The sequence below is a fragment of the Pelophylax lessonae genome, assembly GCF_965119305.1.
Source record: "Pelophylax lessonae genome assembly, chromosome: 5".
Taxonomy (NCBI): Eukaryota; Metazoa; Chordata; class Amphibia; order Anura; family Ranidae; genus Pelophylax; species Pelophylax lessonae.
The window spans coordinates 487,382,802-487,402,673 of NC_138772.1; the positions used below are offsets into that span (position 1 = coordinate 487,382,802).

Consider the following 19,872-nt stretch of genomic DNA (forward strand, 5'->3'; position numbering starts at 1 on the left):
CATGGGGGGGTGTTGGTGCTTTGGGGCAGGGGGAGCTCTGCACCCCCCACCTCAAAGCACCTTGCCCCCATGTTGATGAGGACAAGGGCCTCATCCCCACAACCCTGGCCGGTGGTTGTGGGGGTCTGCGGGCAGGGGGCTCATTGGAATCTGGAAGCCCCCTTTAACAAGGGGGCCCCCCAGATCCCGGACCCCCTACCTATGTGAATGGGTATGGGGTACACTGTACCCCTACTCATTCACCACATAAAAGGCAGTGTATGGAAATAACGACAGGAGACGTTTTGGAAAGTTTATTAAAAATCTTCATCCGGCTCTTCTTGTCTTCTCCTCTCTGGGGGTCTGTGACATGAGGGGGTGGGGCCTCCCGATGATGTCATCAGGGGGCCACGCCCCTAATGGCTATATAATAAGCTGCAGAGACCGGAGACCGGCATAATCACCGGAGACGTCGTCGGAGGAGGACCGGAGGAAGAAGAAGAGCCAACAGCAAAAGAGCAGAAGACCGGAGAGGAGAAGAAAAGAAGAGAGGACAGCAGAAGGGCGGACAGCAAAAGAGCAGAAGACCCCGGAGAGGAGCGGACAGCAAAAGAGCAGAAGACCCCCGGAGAGGAGAAGACAAGAAGAGCCGGATGAAGATTTTTAATAAACTTTCCAAAACGTCTCCTGTCGTTATTTCCATACACTGCCTTTTATGTGGTGAATGAGTAGGGGTACAGTGTACCCCATACCCATTCACATAGGGAGGGGGTCCGGGATCTGGGGGGCCCCCTTGTTAAAGGGGGCTTCCAGATTCCGATGAGCCCCCTGCCCGCAGACCCCCACAACCACCGGCCAGGATTGTGGGGATGAGGCCCTTGTCCTCATCAACATGGGGGCAAGGTGCTTTGAGGTGGGGGGTGCAGAGCTCCCCCTGCCCCAAAGCACCAACACCCCCCATGTTGAGGGCATGTGGCCTGGTGTGGTCCAGGGGGGGTGGGGCCGCTCACTCGTCCCCTCCCCTTTCCTGGCCTGCTGGGCTGCATGCTCGCATAAGGGTCTGGTTTGGAACCTGGGGGGGGGGAACCCCACGCAGTTTTTTTCCAATTTTTGGCGTGGAGTTCCCCCTCAAGATTCTCACAGTGCAGGTCGCGCCGCAAGTCGGATCCGACTTGCGGTGCGACTTCCATTCAAATCAATAGGCTCCCATAGGGAACCATTGATTTTGAATGGAAGAAAAAAAACGTATAACGTGGCTGAACGTAGGTTCATCACGTTCAGTCACGTTTAGTCACGTTCGGCCGCGTTTCTGCGTTTGAAATGCCAGGAAACACACGTTCGAACGCAAATAATTGTGTTCTAAAAAAAAGTCCCTGAACGCAACTGCCTGCAAATGACTGTAAACGACCATGATAAGATAACATGGAGCTGCGTTCAGGGGCTTCTAAAAAAAACGCCCAACTGCTCCTAAACGGCCATTTCCAGCGTTCCGTGTACATGGAGCCTAAAACGCCTGAAAAACGCCCATAAAAACGCCTGAAAAAACACCTGTAATTAGCAACGCCAAGATGTGAACGTAGCCTAACTCCTAACCCCAACAAAGAAACAATAAATAATATTTAATAGTAATTATAAATACCGTATTTATCGGCGTATAACACGCACTTTTTCCTCCTAAAAATGGAGGAAAAAGCAGCAGTGCGTGTTATAAGCCGATCTTAAAAAAAAAAAATGGCCAGGAAGCATTGCCGAGAGCAGAAGGGGCGGGCCGGGCCGAGGAGAAGGAAGGACGAACTGTCATAAGAGCAGAAGGGGGCGGGCCGGGCCGAGGAGAAGGGAGAACGAGCGAGCGCAGTCATCGGAAGTCCCGCCTATGACAGACGTCACACATCTCGGCAGAGGAGGCGGGACTTCCGATGACTGCGCTCGCTCGTTCTTCCTTCTCCTCGGCCTGGCCCGCCCCCTTCTGCTCTTATGACAGACAGCTAGTCCTTCCTTCTCCTCGGCCCGGCCCGCCCCTTCTGCTCTCGGCGCTCCTTCCCGGCCTTTTTAAAAACAAATATGGTCAGTTCCAATGGCACTCGCGAGGCTGCATATTTGGACATTGCGCTTGCGAGGCTGCATGGACACTGCTGGTGGGCTGCATTATGGACACTGCTGGTGGGCTGCATTATAGACACTGCTGGTGGGCTGCATTATAGACACTGCTGGTGGGCTGCATTATAGACACTGCTGGTGGACTGCATTATGAACACTGCTGGTGGGCTGCATTATGGACACTGCTGGTGGGCTGCATTATGGACACTGCTGATGAGGATGCATTGTTGGACTGCTGATGAGGATGCATTCATGGGCACTGGTGAGATATCCTTTTGATTTAAAAAAAAAAAAATGTTCTGAGTTCAAAGCTGTTTATTTTAAATTTAAGCTTTTTTCCTGAAATTTCTCTCCAAATATTGGGGTGCGTGTTATACGCCGGCTCGTGTTATACGCCGATAAATACGGTAAATACATACATTTTAAATAAACACCAGGGGGAAGCAGAAGATGAAGTGGATCAAAATGCTGAAAAACATAGCAACAAATGATGAAACAGAAGATATTTTTCTCTACTGGCTAATAAAAAAAAACGCCAAAGCTCAAAAATGCTTTGAAAATGCTGTACAAAAATGTGCTAAAATGTGTGGCAAAACACCCCCCAAAGAAATGCACAAAACATGGCGCTCCGGTGTGAATGCAGCTTTACATGCAGTGCCTCTCCCTACTTTATTCCAAGCTGAAATATTACAAACTAGCTGCCTAAGATGCAAAATGGGAGGTTGGGCCCAGAAGGGAAAGGGTTAAAACAACATGAACATATTATGAGGAGTTTATCGTGCAATAAATTCATTCCAAAGACTCTTATCAAGAATCTGAAAAATATTTAGAATGTTATCTCATCTACAGGAACAGAACAATAGAAATAATGTCCTGTCCTCTACACTCACCCGCCTGTAAACTGAGGATTGATACTAATCACTTTTTTTACCCATTCTGGTGTATGGTTCTGATAGTTATTTGTGTTCTGCCATTAATTGTTCCTGTTGTTTTTATCTCTGCAGAGCGTGATCATGGTTGTGTTCAGTGAAGACAAGAACCGTGATGAACAACTGAAATACTGGAAGTACTGGCACTCGCGGCAGCATACTGCGAAGCAACGCGTCCTAGATATCGGTAATTCTCATCATAAGAAAAATTGTGTAGCGCTTAAAGTGAATGAACAACAATAAAATGTGAATACTGTGTTATAAATGAACACATTAAAATAAAGTCCAAAAAAATGCTAAAGTGAAGAAAAAAAAAAAAAAAAAAAAATATATATATATATATATATATATATATATACACAAGTCCAATCTTGAATGAAAATCAAAATATTGGTGAAATACATAGTTCACTGCACAGTTGTGCACAAAAATTGGTGGTGACTTGAAACATAAAGAAGTGATTCAGTACAGTGTACAGTGCTCCACAATCATCCACCGCACCCCTGTAAAATGGACACTCACCAGAGAAGCTGGCTGCCATTACAGCAGAAAACACGCACTCAGTGTAGATCCGCCATCTGTTGCGGGGAAGACAACTCGCACCATTCAGAGCACTAGTGTCTCCTCCCAGAAGCATTTCATCCAATACGACGTTATCAAGGGGTTCTCTAGTCTCCGGAGTCAAACTAGTTTATATAGCCTAGTTTGACGCCTGACACTAGAGAACCCCTTGATAACGTCCTATTGGATAAAATGCGTTGGGGAGGAGACACTAGTGCTGACGTCAGGCCACTGTCTGATTCCGGATCAGTAGTGGCACCCATTGTCATATGGTTTTATGATTCATTTGATTTTGGCTTTTATCATACACATCCAATAAATACTACACTATATGGAGACTTCATCTAGCTCCTGGTGAGCTTTATTTACCACAGCTACGACGGAGCTGGATGAAGTTTCCATATAGTGTAGTATTTATTGGATGTGTATGTTAAAAGCCAAAATCAAATGAATCATAAAACCATATGATAATGGGTGCCACTACTGATCTGGAATCAGACAGTGGCCTGACGTCAGCACTAGTGTCTCCTCCCCAACGCGTTTCATCCAATAGGACGTTATCAAGGGGTTCTCTAGTGTCAGGCGTCAAACTAGGCTATATAAACTAGTGTGACGTCTGACACTAGAGAACCCCTTGAAAACATTGTATTGGATAAAATGCTTCTGGGAGGAGACACTAGTGCTCTGAATGGTGGGAGTTGCTGAACAGCCTTCACCACAACAGATGGCGGATCTAGACTGAGTGCGTGTTTGCTGCTGTAACAGCAGCCAGCTTCTCCGGTGAGTGTCCATTTCACAGGGGTGTGGTGAATGATTCTGGAGCACTGTACTGGATCACTTCTTTACTTTTCAAGTCACCACCAATTTTTTGTGCACATCTGTACATTGAACTATGTATTTCACCAATAAGTTTGTTTTTGTGATCCTATCATGGGACTGTGCAGTTAAATCTATATTGGTTCTTTATTGTCGATTTTCATTCAAGATTGGACTTGTATTTACAGTATACATTTTTTTCACTTTAACATTTTTTTGGACTTTTTTAATGTGTTTATTTATAACACCGTATTCAAATTTTATTGTTGTTCATTCACTTTTGGCGCTATACACTTTTTCTTAAGATAATTTATGTTTGGTATATTACTTATCTGTGTCAGCTGCCGCCCCACCACAGCGCAGAGATACACCTTTTTTATTTTGGTAATTCTCATCAATTACTGTATTTTTTAGGTTTATATCACTCACATCTAGCATTACTAGAAGTTAGCTCTAGTAGTGATCTGTGCACTGAGTGCAATTATCTCACCACCTGCTCAAATAAAATCAGTTGCATGATAAGCTATCCAGAGAATTTCCTGCTTTCAACAGAGCAGACAATTAGAACTAAACATATGCAAGAACATTTTTTTTTTTTTTTTTCTAACCATGTGGATTTATCACCTACAGTCCATGTAATGTATAGTGTAAAGAGATGGGCAGCATGCTCAGAAAAGGAAGTAATAAGGAGTGCACTGTGTGTTTGGCTTGCATATACTGAATTAAAGCAGTATAAAACCCAAAACAAAAAATGTAATATATTGCAGATTACCAATCATTATATGCAGTGATTGCATTTGTTCACCTTTTTTCCCTCTGTTTTCACCTGGTGATCTGGCCAGTAACACATCCTTCTGCTCTATCCACGTGACCTCTGGAAGATTTACCCCCCTTTATGACTAGGCCATTTTTTTGCTATATGGCACTGCGTTACTTTAACTGACAATTGCACAACGCTGCGCACAAATGAAAATTTATATAATTTTTTTTCCCCACATATAATATATATTGGTAGTATTTGCTCACTACTGAGTTTTTTTTATTTCTTGCGCTATAAACAAAAAAAGACAGACAATTTTGCAAAAAAAAAACAAAGAAAAACAACAATATTTTTAATTTCTGCTATAAAACACATCCAATAAAAAAAAAAAATCTAATCTAATTTCTACAGAAATTTAGGCCAATATGTATTCTGCTACATGTTTTTTGTAAAAAAAAAAAATATCACAATAAGTGTGTATTGATTAGCTGCACAAAAAGTTATAGCATCTACAAACATCTACCAAAAAATGGTATATATGCTGGAATTTATTTACATTTTCTTATACTAGTAATGGCGGCAATCGGTGAGTTATAGTGGGACTGCAATATTGCGACGGACAATCTGACCCCAACTGACACTTCTGACACTTTGAGGGAACCAATGACACTAATACAGTGATCAGTGCTAAAAATATGCACTGTCACTGTACTAATGACACTGGCTGGGAAGGGGTTAAACATCTAGGGCGATCAAAGGGTTAGATTTGTGCCTATCCAGTGTTTATATGTATACACTGTGAGTCTTTTTTACTTACGGATGTGCTGGATTTTATTCCCTGCTCGGCAGGGAAACAAAATCCACTACATCTCTGCTGATAGGACGAAGCTCTGCATTGTTTACGTATGCAGAGCTCTGTCCGGTGTCTCTCCCCAATGATCAAAGGATGACTGCCGGCACCCACTGAATGGCTTCCCCTATGGGGTTGTTCAGAATCTGGTATATATATATATATATATATATATATATATATATATATATGATTCTGCACCGAACAGCTGTAAATCTACTATAGGGTGGTTGACAACTGGTTATACAGACACCACTCTGTATAAATGAGTACAGGGGACACCTTTGAACAGCAGCTTGTCAGTCTGGGAGGAGGGGAGTGTGGACTCCCGACCGCCAGCAGTACATATACTGCGGCAGGTCAGCTCTGTCCATCGAAACAACATAACTGCATGACGTTTCGCGAGACCGCGTGTGAGGGTACGCGTGCGTGCCCATCCGCCACAGGGGAAGCTGATCTGCGGGTCCGACAGCTGCAATTGCCGCCGGGCACCTGTGATCGCTCCCCGTGGAGACAGAATGGCGGTGTGCCGTTGTAAACACAACAGACCGCTGTTCCGTCAGTAATGAACACAGGGATCCTGTGTTCCTCCTATTTAGGGACACATGTTTCTGTGTTCATTCCATAAATTCATCCCCCCCCCACAGTTATAAAGCACCCCCTAGGGACACATTTATCCTTTGATTGCCCCTTGTGTTAACCCCTTCCCTCCCAATGTCAGTACAGTACATGCCGCAGTCCCACTAAAAATCGCTGATCACCCCCATTATGGGTAAAAAAAAAAAAAATTAGAATGACATAAATCTTTCCCCTAGTTTGTAGACGGGATAACTTTTGCGCAAACCAATTAATATGCTCTTATTGGAATTTTTTTTTTTTTTTTACCAAAAATATGTAGCAGAATACAAATTGGCCTAAAATGATGAAAACATTTGATTTTTAATTTTGTTTTATTGGGAATGTTATATAGCAGAAAGTAAAAAATATTGTTTTTTTTTTTTTCAGAATTGTCGCTCTTTTATTGTTTATAACGCAAAAAAAAAAAAAAAAAAAAAAAAAAGATCGCAGAGGTGATCAAATACCACCAAAAGAAAGCTCTATTTGTGAGGAAAAAAGGACGTCAATTTTATTTGGATACACTGTGGCACGACTGCACAATTGTCAGTTAAAGTAACGCAGTGCTGAATTGCAAAAAATGGCCTGGTCATTAAGGGGGAAAACCTTCCGGTCCAGAAGTGGTTAATCCTGCCTTCTCTGATCCTCCTCTTCTTCCACTATCCTCACTCCATCTCCTGATAGTACAGAACCAAGGGGACACTCTGCACGTGCGCAGTTTGGTGTGTCTTGCTAGATAGTTTTTTTTTTTTGGGAGAGTGCATGTGATCAGCACAGGGCTAATTAGCACTGTTCAGACAGAGGGTCAGGGGTCCTGAAGCCCCATAGGACAATCTAAGGGGAATGACAACTCCTCCCACAAGCTTTAAGCAGACACTGATAGAAATCACAAGACTGCTAAATCCTGCCGATGAGAAAAGGTGTTTAGCGGTTTATATTTACTAAAATAATTGCATTTCCATGTCCTGTGTACTGCGGGAGACCGGATATAGTGAATGCAGGCTCCTGGGTTTAGTAATACTTTAACTGAACAAGCTGAAGTTAGAAGCAGATTGGTTATCATGCATAGCAGCACCAAATTTTGCATTCTCCACTTTTAGCCCCCGTTCACATTGGCGTGATTTGACTGGTCAAATTGCATGTAAAATCGCAGCCTATTGCCGGCAATTGGAGCGTCATAATCAGTGCGACACAGACTATTGCCGGCAATGCCACTGTCCCAATTGATGAGACACTGACTTTGCAACCCTGCACTGATTCCCAAAAGTAGTTACTGCACTACTTTTGGCGCCTTGGGGGGGCGATTCCAATAGACATCTGTGCATGAACCTGCACAGATGTCTTTGAAGTCGCCCCCCGAATTTAGACTGAAATGCTGCTTTAAACTTGCACGATTTCAAAGCTGGGTTCAGTGCAAAGAAGGGTTTAAGCCTAGTACACAGGGGCCAAATGTCGGGCCCGTGTATAGTGCAGCCAGTCTGACCGAACTGTCAAAGGGGCCTGACCGAGAAAGGTCTGCCAAGAGGCTCCCGATCAGCCAATGGCTGAAAGTGTGACCAAAGTGTTCTGGCGTGTCAGAACACAAAAGCACAGCAGGAGAGATCGCTGTACTAATGTCGGATTGTTAGTACAGCGGCTCCAAACTGATCTGTCAATTTAAAAAAAAAATAGAGTGTAGGAGGCTTTAGTAAATCAACCCCAATATGTATAATGGAAAGGGATGGGCAGCATAGTCACAGAGGAAGGGATCGGGGGGTGGATTATGTGCCTGGCTTGCTCATACTGAATTATGGGCAGTTATGGCACCACTTGGAGTATGTGCTGTCCCCTCCCTACTTGTAGTAACAATTGATGAATAGGCCTGAGTATAGGGACTATCCACCAGTCCCATACAGAACAGGCGGTTGGCTATTCACTTGAAAAGAATAAAAGTTGGATCATAAATCAACGTTCTTTAGACTGGTTGAGTTTGGTTTGTTTTATAAATCCTCCTACATACATAAGACTTGTGTGTTAGGGGTCAGAGCTCTTATGTGTTGAACCGCACCTTTATGTGATGTTTTAAAGCAACCGTTGGCTACTGTTCCCAGTTCTCTATTGTCACCCACCGTGTCCCATCAAGTGCACGCTAATTGCAAATATGTCACATGATCTCCAAAGTGTAAATGCTTCTCCGGTGTCAGGGTTATAGAACAACAACTAACACAATATACAATATAATTCATCATCAGAGGCACTACTACAGGACCATATTTACAGGTTTTTTATTGGTTTAGTGCTGTGACTATGTACATTGTGCAACTAGGAATCGTCTTGTGGCTGTAAAGAGACATGAAATCTGAACAAAGCACATATTTCTATGATGTTTATTTCTCTCCAAAGCACTATGTGTCATTTCTGTCTGCTGTCTCGTTCCTCTGTTGCAGAGGCGTAACTAGAACCTCCAGGGCCCCAGGGCAAGAAACCATGAAGGGCCCCTCTGACCTCCGGCTGGGGCCCTTTTGTCCCATTGTGGGACCCTTAATCAGGGTCCTGCAGCGGGTCCCTTTTCTGCCATCTTGCGGTCCCCCCATGGTGGTGGACCAACAGGGTCCAGTGGCAAATGCGACCTATGTGATCCCAGTAGTTCAGCCACTGGTGTCAGTAGTTTTTTACTTTTATTTTTATACTATTTTAATATTTTTTTTACCATTTTATTTTATTTTATTATTTTATTTTTTTACAATTTCTTATTTACTATTTCTAAAAAAATTTTAGGACCCCCTTTGGGGGGCTTTGGTGATATACCAGGGGTTTAACCACTTAAGCCCCGGAAGATTTTACCCCCTTCCTGACCAGGGCCTATTTTGCGATTCGGCACTGCGTGACTTTAACGGACAAATGCGCGGTCGTGCGACACTGAACATAAACAAATTTAACGTCCTTTTTTTCCCACAAACCGAGCTTTGCTTTGGTGGTATTTGATCACCTGTGCGATTTTTTGATCATGCGCTATAAACAAAAAAATAGCGTCAAATTGTTTTATGCTACATATTTTTGGTAAAAAAAATCGCAAAAAGTGTATTTTGATTGGTTTGCGCAAAAGTTATTGTGTTTACTAACTAAGGGAAAGATTTTTGTCATTTTTGTTGTTTTTTTTTTAACGCGTAATGGCGGCAATCTGCGATTTTTTTTGCGGGACTGCGACATTGCGGCGGACAGATCGGACCCTTGACTGACATTTTTGACACTTTTGGGGGTACCAGTGACATTACTGCAGTAATCAGTGCTATACATATGCACTGTTACTGTAAAAATGACACTGGCAGTGAAGGGGTTAACTTTTTTTGAGAGGGAGGGGTTAAGTGTGTCCCTAGGGGCGTGATTCTTACTGTGATTGGCTGTGGCTAGTTGTGTAAGAACAGTGATCAACGGTCCTACATAGTAGAACCGTATGATCACCATTTTTACACAGGGGAGAATGACAGGCGGCTTTGTTTACATTAGCCGCCTGCCTTTCTCCCGGTGTCACAGACGACCGCGAGTGCCCGGCGGACCCGATGCACGGGGGGGGTCCGTGACCGAGCGGAAGCGCATTCGGCGGCGCGTGCTCGCTCCCCAGAGCCTCACAGGCTAGCGACGTAGACCTACGTCACTTTGCCTGTGAGGGGCTGACTGCCGCAGTAAATCTACTGATGGCAGTCAGCAAGTGGTTAAACAAACCTCTGATGTTTCACCTTTGAGACAGAGAAAGGAGATTGAGGACACCTCAATCTCCACCATTGCAGCCTCAGCTGCACAGAATGAATGGACAGGAATAGCTGTGTACAGAGCATCCCGTTCATTTATAAACTGAAGCATAGTAAACACAGTTAAAGTGGTTGTAAACCCACTCTTATAACTGGTACCCATAGGTAAGCCTATAATAAGGCTTACCTATAGGTGTTGTAAATATGTCCTAAACTGGCACATTTAGAAATTTATTTTTCATGCAGCCGATGACGTCATCGGCAAATGCACTCTGAAGGAACGGCCACCCGTGCCGTTCCTTCAGAGCCCTGTGCCATGAACGGCGGCTCCCGTGCACATGCGGGGAGTGATGTCATCGCACCTCCAGCCAATCAGAAGGCCGGAGGACTCGAACCAGGAAGTAGGACGGCGAACATGTCGACCGTGTCACTGGTGAGCGGGCAGCACTGCGGGGGCTTCGTAAGGTAAGTATTTCATAATGAGCTAGTATGTGATGCGGTACCATTATTTTGCATGTAATTCTTAAATGACAGATTCCTATGTCAGATAAATCGAATATGTAAAAACAAAGGTGCTGCACTATTCTGAAGTAATTAATATATATGTGAATAAATCTATCAAAGTGACACAGTGCTGCAGTATTCAATAAATATATAAATATATCTATCAAAGTGACACAGTGCTGCAGTATTCAATAAATATATAATTATATCTATCAAAGTGACACAGTGTTGCAGTAACCAATAAATAAATAAATCTATCAAGGTGGCACAGATGAATAAATAATGTGAAAACAAAGGTCCTGAGCTTATCTGAAGTATTAAATAAATATGTGAATAAATCTATCAAATTGACATAATGCTGCATTAATCGATAAAAAAATAAATAAATATATCAAGGTGAAAAGTTGCTGCAGGATCTAATAAATATGTAAATAAATCTATCAAGGTGGCACAGTGGTGTGGCATCCAGTAAATAGATAATGTAGCACAATTCCCAGCATAGGTGCTGGCTATGGGTCCCCCTGGGTCACCGGGTGCAACAAAAGTACCCTTGAACATGCTTCTCCAAGTGTGAGCACTGAGACAAGGACCAGTCCAGTATCTTTGGTTTTTTTTTTTGGTTTATTTAGGAACTTGGATGGGAGAAGGGATGAGTGGGATACTCCTGCAACTATACACAACTTGACGGGGACTCTGAATAAATGCTGCTTAATGCTGATTAGCGCTGGCTTGATGCTGGTTAACGCTGGCCGGATGCCGGTTAACGCTGACTTGATGCTGTAACTTCCCTTCTTACTGCAGAAGTCCCTTTTTAGCTCTCTGAGGTACTCTCGCCTGGGGTAGCTACTTGTACACCTTTGCTGTACTGCTGAACGCTTCAGGGCCCACACTGGCGCCCCCTTTCACTTCCCTATCTTCAGGGCTTTGAACACTTGGCACCCCCTTTCGCTGCCAATACTACTGGTTAGCTGGCTCCTGGATTCCCTTAACCTTCTGGAGTTGTCCCCTTTCCCAGGCAGACCCCTGGGCAGATCTTGAGTACTCACAATACTGGTTTTCCTGAAGACTTCTGCCCAGCAGCTCCACTCGGTCAGCAACACTCTGGATCCCTCTCTGCAGCACAGCTCAACCTTTGGTCTCCGTAGGCCGACTGCCTGGACCACCTTCAATCTCTGACAGGAGGAGAGACAGCCGTCACCTCCTCCTGAGACTGATGCTCCTGCCAAAAGACGCTCTGTCACATGCTCTCCACTGATTTATATCCAATCCCAGGGTGCATTGCGGTAAACCCCGCCCACTGAGACAGTCATAAACCCCGGTGTGTCATTGGCTAGGTTTCCTTCACTGACCAACAAGATCACCCATTGGACACAGTGGGGAGACTCCCCAGACTCAATAGACACACCTGGAAACATGTGACAGCTAGCTAACAATTCAGGCCCCCTGATAAGCAGACAGGGCCACATATGTATTTTCCTAGCACCTACCTAGGAGGGTGCTACAATAAAAATAGCAAAATAAATATATAGAAAAGGTGAGTGATAAAACCACAGTTCCTAAGTGGATGATGAGTAGCAGCAAAACACAGAGACTCTTTACTGTATTAACGAAAAAGTCAGTCAGGGTGAATAAAGAAATACCTATAAAAGTGCTGCGCCAGAAATACTTAATCAATATATAAACAGGTGATATTGATGGTGTAATGAATATCAAAAGAGTCTAAAATAAAGTCCATAAGTGTCCAAATAAAGGTGACAAGGAGAAACTACCAACAAGGTAGTAAAAAAAACAAAAGTGGTAAGAAAATCATAAAAATTTCTTCACAAACACCGCTGTGCATATATCCCACCACCGGCTAGATTGGTCTCTCACCTCAGCCACAGACCCATAAAGGGTCAAAGATCGCATATATCAGCTGTAGCAGCCTGGGGATTATCCTCTCCTAGCTCTCTCGGACAGCCCAACATAGATCACTCAGGTGGGGATGGATGAACTCCAATCAAACTCAGAAATCGGTGTGTATATATAAAACAAAGGGGACATATATAGTGCTCTCCGTCTGAATACCAATGTCTTTATTAGATATAGTAAAAGGTACTCACATTTAGCGGCACTCAGCGGTGCACACAATGCAGACAGATACACATGCAGCTGGGACAAAGGGAAAGTACAACGTCAGGTACGCAGGCTCCGCCCCTATACGCGTTACGTCAGAGCTAACCAATAGCCTTCGACTTCTTCAGTAGGGGTGGAGACTGCTTGACCTGCCCTTCATTATAAAGATGCCTCCCCTTGTAAGGGTTCATTCCGATTGGATATGGCTCGTATGATCCGCCCTGCATAATTACACAGCCTCAGGACACCGGAAACCAGAGATCGGGGAACCTGAGGCCAGTCACTTCACTGGGTATAGGTAAGGGTTTATGATTACTTTAACTGATCTGACCAGTGGCGGCCAGTTCGTTAGGGGCACAGGGGCGCTGCCCCCCCATCCATGCGTCCGGCCCTCTAATCTGCATGCAGGGGTGCCGGACGCATGGAGTTCAATGGGGATTTTTTTTTTTTTGCTTCACCTGATTAGAGCCAGAGGCTCTAATAGGGCGATGCAAAGGGTGGACCCGGGGCTCAGAGCAGTGCGTCCCGAGCCCACCCATTGTGTGACAATAGCGAATGAAAATTCGCTATTGTCACACCGATCCTCCTCCTGGCCAATCAGGAAGCGCGTCTGACACGCGCTTCCTGATTGGCCGCATTGCAAACCCCATGCCATTGGCCGAGGAGGAGGCGGGAGCAGAAGGACTGGAGGAGATGCGCCGCCAGGACCGAGGAGAAGCCGCTGTTCGGGGGACTGAGGAGAAGCCGATCGCCGCCGCTGCTGCTCCAGGTAAGTAAGGGGGCACGCACGCTGATCTCTGCATTTGGGGAATGTATGCTGGTCACTACATTGGGGGCATGACGCTGATCTCTACATTGGGGGAATGTATGCTGATCACTACATTGGGGGCACGACGCTGATCTCTGCATTGGGGGAATGTATTCTGATCACTACATTGGGGGCACGACGCTGATCTCTGCATTGGGGGAATGTATGCTGATCACTACATTGGGGGCACGCACGCTGATCTCTGCATTGGGGTCACGCACGCTGATCCCTGCATTGGAGGCATGTATGCTGGTCACTACATTGGGGGCATGTATGCTGGTCACTACATTGGGGGCACGCACGCTGATCTCTGCATTGGGGGAATGTATGCTGGTCACTACATTGGGGGCACGCACGCTGATCTCTGCATTGGGGGCATGTATGCTGGTCACTATTAGATGGGCTCCTTAAAGACCACAACATACAGGGGTATACAATGTACGGTTAACAGTAAACAAACACACACATCATAGGTTGAACTGGATGGACTGATGTCTTTTTTCAACCTCACAAACTGTGTAACTATGTAAGATGAAGTTGGTTTCTTAGGCAGGAAGGAAAATAGTACCTGACGTATCAATATATTATAACATAGTTACATAGTTATTAAGGTTGAGAAAATACACAAGTCCATCTAATTCAACCAATAAAAAAAGAAAACTAAAAATAATAAATTATATGTACAGTAAATATAAAATAATATAGATACATCTGTATCAGCATAAACTAAAACTGATCTTCAATGAATTGTGCTGTTTCCTTATAACATCCAATCATGTGTTATGTTTCATTTTCTAAGGGAGAATAGTCAAATGATAATAATAAGCTGATTGGCTACAATGTGCAGCAGCGATTTTTACAGGTTTTCCTAAAATAAATGGCCCTATAGACCCTATAGACCTTCTTCTGGGCAATTGTTCACAGTGGTGTCTATCGTCATTCTCACTGACCATAATCTTTTATTTTGTTATTAGCTGACTACAAAGAAAGTTTTAACACCATTGGAAACATTGAAGAAATCGCCTATAACGCTGTGTCCTTCACTTGGGATGTGAATGAAGAAGCCAAGGTAACATTTACATTTTCTAAATCCGTGAATGTATTCTCACATTCAGGGTCTAACCCAGCCTTTCTCAACCTTTTCAACACAGAGGAACACTTGAAATAAATTTCTGGTCTCGGGAAACCCCTGCTAGAAAATTTAAAATCTACAACTCCTGATACATTAGTGTGACAGTCAGTGGGAAGAATGCTCCTTACTCTTGTCATCATTGGGAAGAATTACCTCCTTACAGATAGATAAAAGGAACAATGGTGTCATTGGAAACTTATCTGAGGCAGAAATTGCCCATTGCTCAAGGAACCCCTAACAAACCTCAGGAGGAACCCTAGGGTTCCACAGAACCCTGTTTGAGAAACCCTGATCTAGCCATTTCCAAAATGGATTGCTCTTGGAGAGATTTGGTTAGACCTCCATACAAGCCTTTTAATGTGTTGGTTCACCTAAAACTGATATTTCAGCTATTATGGAGGTTGGTAGGCCAAATCGGCACGGGACCAGGGGCAGAGGCAGCACAGAAGCCTTATGAAAGATGCTAACAATTAAGAAGTACAGTAAACCCCCCTCCATTGCGGGGGTTATGTTCCGGACCCAGCTGCGAAAAGTGAAAATCCGCTAAATAGAAAAACCCTATTAAAATGCATTGTAGGCATGTTTTTTTTACTGTCACTGTACGTGTAAAAGTATTTTAAGGTCTTTAAACACACTTTTAAAACAATAGAAATGCATTTAAACACATAAAAGATACTGAGAGACATAGCAAGAGCTATGGAAAACACAAAAATGTTTCATTTTTAATGATTTATATAGTAAAATAACATTACAAAAAAAAACGCAATATACCGGGACCGCAAAAACTGAACCGCGATGGAGCGGGGGTTTACTGTACACACTTTTAACTTGGCATTGGTGTTTTTAAGCTTATATGACCATAGAGATGTCTCCATAGTGGATCTTTCTGTAGATTATGAAGTGCTTGGAGAACTTCCAGTGCTAAAATCTCGCTTGGAATCATCAGTGGCATAAAAGCCAACAGGGGATTTAGCACGTCAGCGTTCACTCATAAGATGAGAAAACAATAATTTGCACTGGAGAGCTGTGGAGATCTGCTGCTTGCTGAAAGGGTTATTGATGAATAAAAAGCATATTACCATGGGAAGGAGCACACAACATTAAAAGACATTATTCTTTCACAAATTAGGTAAATATTGCAAAAATGACTGAAAAAATATGAAGTCCCTGAACATACACCATAATCGTATGCTGGACTGCAGGACAACTCTCCCACTCGTCACCGACAAATTATGGGGAAAGCGTTCTATAGTTTACATGGGCATGGTTTATAAAAAATCCATAATAATAATATCTGCGCTGTAGAAAAAAATACTTGTGCAGGCTGCTAGCACTGAAAAGCAGTATATCAGTGCTTCAGTAAAAATGTGCAAAAAAATAAAAGTGCACCGCCTTAAAAACATATGACAAATAACATATATATATATAACATTTAAGTCCAAAATTATAAAAGAAAAGCAAAAAAGTCTGAAGTAAGAAGTGCAAACTGATGACACCAATATTAGTGATATTGATCTTCTCACAAGTGCTTCAGTGATCTCCCATCACCCATGTCACCGATGTGCGAAGTGCAAACTCACCACAATGAGTTACTGCCACTACAGCAGCATAACCGTCTTAGTCAGCATATTGCTCAGACATGGATCATTGGAATATAGGGATTCCCAGGACATCTCCTTAAGAGCCTCCAACACTGAATAAATAAATCTCACCAGGAGCCAAGAGAAGATTCCAATAGTGTAGTACTTTTAATGTAAAAAGCATATAGACAGCACATGCAGGAAATCACTTACATCTAAAAATCAAAATCACTCACATCTAAAAGCCGCTGTTGACCCGGAATTGAGCAGCGGCATGACCTCAGCACCAAATTCTCTGCGCCAACGCGTTTCGTCCAATGTGGCGTTATCAAGCATGCTTGTTATACTCACTGTGGAACCAAAGGGGTTAATCCTCTGCATTGTGTAAAAAGGCTGGTTGATCCTGTCTTGTCTGGTCCTACCCTTCTTCCACTATCCCCAATCCATCTCCTGATAGAACAGAGCCTTGGGGGCACTCTGCATATGCTCAGTTTGGTGTCTATTGCTAGAGAGTTTTTTTTTTCTTCTGGGAGGGTGCTTGGGATCAGCACAGGGCCAATCAGCACTGTCCAGACAGAGAGCCAGGGGTCCTGCAGCCTCAAAGGACAATTAGGGGAGAATGAAAACTCCTCCTACAAGCTTTACCCAGACACTGATAGAAGTCACAAGACTGCTATATACCGCTGATAAGAAAAGGTATTTAACAGTTTATATTTACTAAAATAATTACATTTCCCTGTTCTGTGAACTGTGGGAGACCGGATATAGTGAACACTTTAAGTGTAAAACATGTCAGAAGTTTGAGACCCTGTATTATGCCATACTGTACATTCATCAATAAACATTCCATTAAGTGGCAGTTCTCCAGTGAGGACCACCATTCTTTCCAATGTGAAGCATGGTAAAGCTTTATCTGCACCAATCCTCTGAGGTTATCTTTTGCTGTTGCAGAGCCTAAGCATTTAGCATTAATGAGAAGGATATGGTTGTTTGATCTATGCATGGAAGAAACAGATTTATACTCAAAAACCTCAATGGACCACTATGTCTTCACTCTCTTATGTTTCTATGATCAGTGACACTGTGGATGAATTCTGCATGAACTTTAGTCATACTGCACACTCTGTGAACTTTAGGTTGTAAAAACTCTCCTCTGGTTCTAACTTGGTATAATGGAGAATTCTCAGGTCTTTCGTCTTATCACTTCATCTTATTGTGGGCCATTAAATCCCAGGAGGAGAGCGTTCCACCAAAGCAAATGTCTGTATAAACCTTCAATAAACTGCTCTGGTATGATCTGGGTATATAGTCACATACTTAGTGAATATAGAATATAGAATATTTTGATAAAAGACCAAGACCTTAAATCTATTCTCATTATGTCTGCACATTATTTGTAAGCCAATATTTCTATACCTTGATGCATGGCGGAGAGAGATCTTCGGTTTGTTTCCTTTAATGGGTTTGGAGATAACATCTGACTCACACAAAGATGCTGAGCCTGTAAGTAGTACAGCAGCCTCATGCTTGCTTCTTAACGAAAGCTAAGCAGATGATTCACGGGGTTCAAGAAGAGAGATCCCATCCAGTCTTACACAGGTGTACAAGTAGAAGGGAGACATTCACAGGCGATAAAATAAACCTACCTGCCTGCTTGCTGTCTTCTTTATAACCACCTCAGTCCCAGAGGGTTTTACCCCCCTTATGACAGGCCATTTTTTGCTATTTAACACTGCTCTACTTTAACTGGTAATTGTACAGTCATGCTGCGCTGTACCCAAACAAAATTTATATAATTTATTTCACACAAATAGAGCTTTTTTTTTTTTTGGTACTTGATCACTGCCGTTTTTTATTATTATTATTATTATTATTTTTATTATATAAACTAAAAAAAAAAAAAAAAAAAACTATATTTTTTACTTTCTGCTACAAGACATATCCATTAAAAAAATAAAATGTCTTCATAAATTTAGACCAAAATGTATTCTGTTCTGCCACATGTATTTGGTAAAAAAAATCCCAATAGGTGTATATATTAATTCGTTTTTGTGAACATTATAGTGTCTACAAACTATAGTATATATACTGGAATTTTTTATTTATATATATATACTACTAATGGTGGTGATCATCGAATTATAATGGGACTGCAATAGTGCAGAAGGAAATCTGACACAGTGATCAGTGATGATACTATACACTGTCACTGTACTAATGGCACTGGCTGGGAAGGGGTTAACATCTTGGGTAATCAAAGGGTTAAATGTGTGCCTAACTATGTGTAATGTGTGTTGATTTTTACTAAATATCTGTTTATTTCTTATCCTTGCTTTGCAGGGATACGAATATGACAAAATGCCTTCCCCATCCCCCAGGTGGAGGGGCGAGGCTCATAGGAGTGCACTGAATGTAATGTTTGTGGCATGTGCTGAAACAGTAACAATAGTTGTGGTACATTGTAGCAAAACTCAAGGGTTTAAATCAGTGCACAAACATGGGGCTAACAATGGCGAAGAAAAAATGTCCTTGCATTGGTGGTGTCACTGTAAGGAATAAATGCCCCTGTGTCAGTGGTGTCACTGTAAGGAATACATGTCCCTGTGTCAGTGGTGTCACTGTAAGGAATACATGTCCCTGTGTCAGTGGTGTCACTGTAAGGAATACATGTCCCTGTGTCAGTGGTGTCACTGTAAGGAATACATGTCCCTGTGTCAGTGGTGTCACTGTAAGGAATAAATGTCCCTGTGTCAGTGGTGTCACTGTAAGGAATAAATGTCCCTGTGTCAGTGGTGTCACTGTAAGGAATAAATGTCCCCATGTCAGTGGTGTCACTGTAAGGAAAAAAATGTCCCTGTGTCAGTGGTGTCACTGTAAGGAAAAAATGTCTCTGTGTCAGTGGTGTCACTGTAAGGAATAAATGTCCCTGTGTCAGTGGTGTCACTGTAAGGAATAAATGTCCCTGTGTCAGTGGTGTCACTGTAAGGAATAAATGTCCCTGTGTCAGTGGGATCACTGTAAGAAATAAATGTCCCTGTGCCAGTGGTGTCACTGTAAGGGAAAAAAAGAAAAATGTCACTGCATCAGTGTCACTGGGGAAAAAATGTGACCACATCGCTGGTATCGGCCTGAGCAGAACTATCAGTGGGATGACATAATGCCTCCTCACTACCTCTCCATCACTCTCTAAAAAGAGATCCAATGTGAATTGCTCTTCAGAGGGCTGCTGCAAGTGTAAACTAGCTCTAAGGCTCCATTTGCGCCTATGCTATGTGCATTTTCTGTTGGCATGTTTAGTGCAGTCTATTCATTTCAAAGGACTTTATTTGCATGAAAAATGCATAAAAGAAAAGCATGACCCTTTTTAAATATTGCGACCGGGGACACATGGTACTTTG

General features: G+C 43.0%; 1 protein-coding gene across 1 annotated transcript in view; it reads left to right on the top strand.

The window, feature by feature from the left end:
• The window catches only part of GRHL2 (grainyhead like transcription factor 2), a 130,729-nt gene that overhangs the window by 74,232 nt on the left and 36,625 nt on the right, over window positions 1-19,872 (top strand). The window contains exons 7-8 of the mRNA XM_082258714.1: window positions 3,081-3,192; window positions 14,737-14,831. Of these exons, the coding sequence (XP_082114840.1) occupies window positions 3,081-3,192; window positions 14,737-14,831 (207 nt within the window). The remainder of the gene's footprint in view (window positions 1-3,080; window positions 3,193-14,736; window positions 14,832-19,872) is intronic.